This window comes from Notothenia rossii (assembly GCF_949606895.1).
Source record: "Notothenia rossii genome assembly, chromosome: 1".
Classification (NCBI taxonomy): domain Eukaryota; kingdom Metazoa; phylum Chordata; class Actinopteri; order Perciformes; family Nototheniidae; genus Notothenia; species Notothenia rossii.
In genome coordinates, this window is record NC_136912.1 from 91,384,567 (window position 1) to 91,391,114 (window position 6,548).

Below are 6,548 nucleotides of genomic sequence, written 5' to 3' on the forward strand. Positions count from 1 at the left end.
GGTATATGCAGGAATCCTGAAGTCAAATGTAACACCTTTTAAGACCCTTTCCATACATTTTAAGACCTCATCCCCACTTGGAGTTCTAACCGGTTACATTGGCGACACACTTCACCTCACATTGACTATATACAGTATTGATTGTCCTTCCTCCTTATCTTACAACCATTTGCACAGTGGCGGCTGGTGGAAAATATTTTTGGTGGGGCTATGAAAATGGTGACAAAACCATACTAGGGCATTTCAAATCAGGAGACGAAATACGTACGTACGTGTGTGTGTCATACTTGCCGATTTTCCCGATTTCTGACAAAATCAGATTTACTCACGACTGTTTCCACTCTGACTTTAATACAGCTACACCATTGTTTGGTTTCCATGGTAGCGCGTCTCTTTAGCAGCGCGCGCAACTTAAAGTCTTGAGAGGGTGAGGAAGATGAAATCTGAACAAGAATCGACAACTCGACCCTCTGATCACTCCTTTCCTGTAAAATACAGGTCCAGCCCACACATATGCTCCATGGTGCCACAGGCCTTGCCCTTACAACTACAATAAGCATGTAAATGTTAATCTACAGCTCCGGCGATCCACTAGCACCGGAGTCTACAACTGCAGACGCAGCCATCCCCTACTGTAGCGTCACCTTGGATAAGAGTCTAAACAGACACACAGGCCAGGGTGCTGAAAGGGCGCCCTTTGAGCATCAGATCTGACGACACTGATTGGCTGAAATTATGTTTCGGCGGCATAGTTTACAGATAGCAACAGTCAGCTTGTTGGCTGCAGCTGCTCTGGCTGAGGGCTCTTTTCTACCGCCCGGACGAGAGAGGGTAATGATACACGCTGCGGCCAGGCAGGAAACATGTGACTTATCAGTAACTTTAGACATGGTAAAACAATTTTAAACAAGATTTTATTGTAGATTATAAATTTTACTCATACCAACTATATAATATTTACCTTGTTCTTTAAAAATAAAACATTTTTTGGAAATATATTTTTTTATTTATTTTTTATTTTTAATGACAATCAAACATGTGGGAAGAAGGGGGGCGGTGCCCCTATGGGCCGGCCGCCACTGCATTTGGACGCTAACTTGCATTTCCCCATAACGATGTTGTTTAACAGCTGGCGTAAACGGACCTTCGCGCGCTATCAAGCAGTGAGCGTGCGATGTCCTGTTCAGATGACGTCAACTCCAACGGGATGCCATAAATAAACTACACAGAATCACACTACACACCTACGCAATGATTACATTCAGGCACACTGTAGAATACAACCTCTTTGGACCATTTATATACTTATTGAAAACAAGCTACAAAATGTAATACCTTGGAAAATGTCATTGAATACTTTTTAATAGCCTTCATTTTGGCTAAATTGATTTAGGACGCCGTGGACACCCTGAATAAGGGTTTCACAATTGATCCTAATTGCATTATAACCTCATTGAACAAGTACTAGTAAAATAATAATTTCCATCTGCAGTCCCTGGAAGTTGGCACAATATTCTGCAAATTATGCAAAAGTATCTGAATGAAGTATTGCGGAAGTGGCCTGCTAACGGTGTTCTACAGACTTAATAAAAAGTATTTCTTTGTAACAGTTCCTATTGAAAAAAGTTGCGCCATGATCATTTCAAAATATTTTTCAATGGTAATGAGAATTGGTCGAGATGGCTAATATTTTGTTGCCGTAAAAGGGCGTCCTCATTGTTCATAAAGTAAGAAAGTTGAAGGTAAACACAGAGCAGTTCAGTTTATTTACACAGCGACAAATCTCTGCTCCTTCTACAAACAACCTCTGTATCACCGTGAGTCAGAGCAGTGTCACTGATCTGTAACAGCAAAGCACTGAATGACAATATCCATCTTTATTTATCATACTTTTTGTAGATTTGTCTTGTAAATGTATTCAAGATTCAAATTTCTTTCAGATAAAAGTAGTGTTTTGTCTTTCTATAACTGACTACGAGAAAGAATATCGGGAAGTTTGGGATTTAATATCTTTTCATATTCAAAACCATTTCAAAAGAAATGTATTCTAGTAAATGTTTTAATCTCAAAGAACATCCACATGTTCTCCTTGTAAATATACAGCTCTATTCTCAACATGTTCTCTGAATATACCCTCCCTCGACCGGCTCCCTAATCATTTTGTTCTTACTCAAACAGTCCCTCACAGGGCATCAGAATTACCACCATGTTACTCCATATCTCTCACACCCCTCCCCCCCCCCCCCCCTTCACTCACCACGCTCTTGATGACCTCGTCCTTGCCGTCGTGTTTCTGCACTTTGAGCAGGTGGTAGCTGAAGTCCAGGATGTCGAAGCGTCGGTGCTGACCGAGCAGAGAGATGATCATACAGCCGGCCCAGTGCAGCCCGTCCCCGAAGCACTGCCTACAGGGAGCACAGGGGGGGAGGGAGGGGGGGAGGGGGGGGGGGGGGGGGGGGGGGGGTTAATCACATGGGGAGACACAGAGTTCATAAAGAGTCTTGAAATAGATTTTCCAAAATAATTGTCATTAAATGTCTTCAACAGGGCTACACAATGTATGGTGTGTGTATGGTGTGTATGGTGTGTGTGTGTGTGTGTGTGTGTGTGTGTGTGTGTGTGTGTGTGTGTGTGCTACAAGTGTGTGTGTGTGTGTGTTTGTGGCGTGTGTTTGTGGCGCGTGTGTATGTGTGTGTGTGTGTGTGTGTGTGTGTGTGTGTGCGTGCGTGCGTGCGTGCGTGCATTGCACTCACTCCACGGTGAACTCGTGGGCCCCCACAGGGATGCAGTAGACGAACTGCATGGCGCTCCAGAGGCGGTGGAACTCCACACACTCGTCCACGTGCATCACACCGTTGCTAGGCAGCGGGCCGCGCCAGATGGGGTCGTCCAGGAAGCCGCGCACCCGAGTGAGGATGACCTCGAACATGGAGAGACCGCAGCACAGACGCTCTTTGGTCAGCAGGTCTCCCTCGCGAGCGATGGCGATTTGCTGAAAGAGAAGCGAGACGGGGGAAACACTGAAGGATAAGATTTTCAACATCATCTGTCACTTGACGAGCCATAAAACAATCTTGAATCTTCAGTGAACACAATAGAGAGCTGCGGGAATTAGTCCTAAAACCCTGCAATGACTCAGCATTTTAGCACTTCCTGTTCCCTGTCTGGAAGTCAATGGTTTCCTGAATGTGTTTTTGGTTGTTATCCTTTAATACGCTCTGTGGTTAACACAAGCTGAAGAGATGTTATCGTTTTGTCCTACTACCCCTCTGGTGAATTTTAAAAATGGCGGTTGCTAACATGTGTCTAAATGAGACGACTAAACGTCATCACGCCCAACATTAGCCGCCTTTAGCTTAGCGTTGATGACGCGGAGTCATGTGACCGTGCTGTAGTTCCTTTATAGCCCAACATTAGCTTTTTAATTCACAAATCATAAAATGGTGTTAATATGTGGAGATTATTCTGCTGGACTAAACATGTAAGTATCATAAGAGAGATAATTGTCTGCAATAATCCCAAAAAACATTGATCCAGGGAGATGCTGCCTTCTGGGTCCACTTCAGAAAAACGTAGTCCCTGCACCGCTCTATGATGGGTGTTTAGCCTGGTTGTACCTGGGGGGTCCCGAGGCGTTCGATCAGAGGGACGAGGTGCAGTGCGGTGTATTTCTGCTCCAGACGCTTCATCTTGGCGTCCAGACGTTCCCCTTCTGCACAGCAAGGAGAGGACACGGTTTTAAGAGATGAAACTACTAAGGAAAATGGCTAAATAGAAGTTTTTCTTTTTTCATTTCCCTCAAAGGGATTTGTATATTTACCTTTGACATGGACTCGTGGCAGAATGTTCTGGAAAGGTGCCGCGTGCAGCAGATCACAAACCTCCTCCTGAGACTGGGAGACAGGAAGTCAAAACACTGAGATTTAATTATTAATATTATCAATAATAATATATCAAATTGAAATGTTACATGTGTCACTTATTCATTCAATTACCACCTAATGTGAAGGAAATACTTAATAATTAAGTCTTTATGCTTTGATTTTCGTTGCTTGAAAAAGAAATCCTTACAATGATTGATACCTTTAAGTTAAGGACATCTTTGACAACATTCAGACAAAGGGTTTATCATTTCTACCCGTGGTATTATAACTTACATATTTGGTGTGTCATTTTAAAGCACAAAAAGTCTCATCTTAAGTTAAAACTTTTTCTTGCAATGTTCAACTTTATAATCTCAGAGAATACTCTAAATGTGGGAATATTAGCCCCTTCCTCTGGCTCGTTACCTACAACGACCCTCCCACGTGAGCATGTGTATGTGATGTGATGTAAACATTAGAGAGATCCTGAGCGTACCAGGCTCTGTTCGCTGAGCAGGCAGAACAGCATGGCGTTTCCCACCTCCCTCAGGTTCTGGAAACACACCGTCTTCAGCTCGGCGTACTCCACGATGTCCTTCAGCTGGTGGTGGAAGAACTCCAGGATCCCTGAGAGGAAGGAGAGGAGACATTATCAGTAAGGGGAGGATGTGTAGGGATTACAGGGTTTCTCTGCTGGCCCTTGTTGCACCCTTTCATCAAGTGAAATGAAAATCAGGCTGGTAGTTTTTCTGTCATCCTGCAGACACAGAAGAACTAACCAAACCATATTTGACTTAGACCCCATTTACACGGGAACGCAAACAAACGAAATTCGATATCAAAAAAATCTTCCGTTCACACGGATACGGCTCAATAAACGTGTCCCTCCACACGAGACCGCTCGACCCGCTGTAGTACATATGCCGGGCCTGTAAGTGGCGCTGTACTTCCGCCACAAAATACACCAAAAGCAGCGAAGAAGACCCCTGAGCATGGTTGCCATGGTTGCCCTTCTGTTTATTCTCCGTGGTGGATTTAGCAACATCTAGTTCATGTAGTTCTCCATGTCCACTTGTTGCTGATGGTTGTGGTAGAGGAGCAGTAGGTTTTGCACTAACATCTGTAGCATGGTCAGTAGCAGTACAGCAGTGAGCGGGAGAGGCGGAGCTATGGCTTCATCGTTATCAGGAAAATTATCGTATAGGACGTACACACGGAGCCGTTTGCCCCCCAGAGCGTTCCGTCCGCAGATCTATCCACCTTGGGACCAGTTATCGTTTTAGGGGTCCGTTTCCGCGGTTCCGTTCCGGCCTCGTGTGAACGAACGGGCTATACGAAAGAGAAAAGTAGCGGATACAACCCGTTTCGTTCCCGTGTGAACAGCACCTTAGCTCGAGGTAAAAAGTAAGACTGCCTACCTGGGGATCCGTACTCGTGGCGGGGGAGTCTGCAGATCTTGGGCATCACCTCCATCAGAGTCTTCACATACTGCATGATGGTGCCCTGCAGCTGTGATGGAGAAAGACAGGGTTCAGCAGCATACTTAAAATAAATGCATCTGGGCTAGGTCTTCACTCTCAGAGCCTTTGAATACATCTGACCAGGACGAGCAAATAGAGGCTTTTATTTCATTTGATTATTTTTGCCATGTTTAAATTTGATGTGTGACTATTATTAGTAATTTTTTGGTTTTACACAAAATAACTTTTATTTCGCATATTTTCTTTATTTCTCGAAGAACCGTTTATCACACATATTTTTTTAATTAAGGAATTCAGAAAAAAAGTAATTTCATTCAATATTTCATGTGTCTGTTATTGTTTTACACAGAATATGGTGGACTTAATATTAACAGATAAAAGCACGTTTCTTTGACCTGAGGACACTTTGTATCAGGAGGTTTAAACACTCAGTTAGGGGAAAACATCATTTTAAAAAAGGGCTTTGGCCACGATGGAGGTTAGAGAGCCCTTCAATAAACTTTGTTTGTTATTATAACATGGAGCAAATAACATTTGTTATTCTGGCTAATCCTTTTTATCCCTGTGTTTCACTTTTTTTTATCAGAGGAAACGTTTAGATCAGGAGGTTAGGGAGACTCTAAATAATCAATACATTAAAGTGTATTTATATAATCATACATTGTACATTTGTCTCAGGGGACTTTACAGTTTGTACAGAATATAAATATGACCCACTCTGCCTTTGGACCCTCACATCGGACAAAGAAACACCCCACAGTTAACGGGGGGAAATGTAAGAAACCTCGGGGAGAGCGACAGAGGAGGATCCCTCTCTCAGGACGGACAGACGTGCAATAGACGTAGTGTGTAAATTAAAAAGATAATACATTTATAACATAGGTAGTCCAAATGTGTGTGAAAATAAATTCAAATTGGCCGAGAAAATAAAAACCGGTGCATCTCTGAGATTGAAACCCTTTCCTCCCACACTTCCTGTTTCACTCACCAGGCTCTTCACCACCTTCAGCAGCTCCTCCATCACCACGGCGATGCCCTGGTAGCCCAGCAGCCTGCACATCACCTTAATGTGGGGGGGGCCCACGAAGTTCCTGTAGGTGCTGAAGATGCTGCTGTACGCCAGATTCAAGGTCTGCAAGCAAAGGGAAACAAATGTGATTCATCACTAGAATACACATTGTAATCCCCCATGATGCAACAGGGA

At 43.7% G+C, this 6,548-nt stretch overlaps 1 protein-coding gene across 1 annotated transcript in view; it reads right to left on the minus strand.

Annotated features, from left to right (window-relative positions):
• cyfip1 (cytoplasmic FMR1 interacting protein 1) overlaps nucleotides 1-6,548 on the minus strand; it is a 35,092-nt gene that overhangs the window by 601 nt on the left and 27,943 nt on the right. The window contains exons 18-24 of the mRNA XM_079690551.1: nucleotides 6,333-6,486; nucleotides 5,282-5,372; nucleotides 4,360-4,490; nucleotides 3,821-3,893; nucleotides 3,618-3,712; nucleotides 2,754-2,992; nucleotides 2,258-2,405 (exon numbers count right to left, since the gene is read on the minus strand). Of these exons, the coding sequence (XP_079546677.1) occupies nucleotides 2,258-2,405; nucleotides 2,754-2,992; nucleotides 3,618-3,712; nucleotides 3,821-3,893; nucleotides 4,360-4,490; nucleotides 5,282-5,372; nucleotides 6,333-6,486 (931 nt within the window). The remainder of the gene's footprint in view (nucleotides 1-2,257; nucleotides 2,406-2,753; nucleotides 2,993-3,617; nucleotides 3,713-3,820; nucleotides 3,894-4,359; nucleotides 4,491-5,281; nucleotides 5,373-6,332; nucleotides 6,487-6,548) is intronic.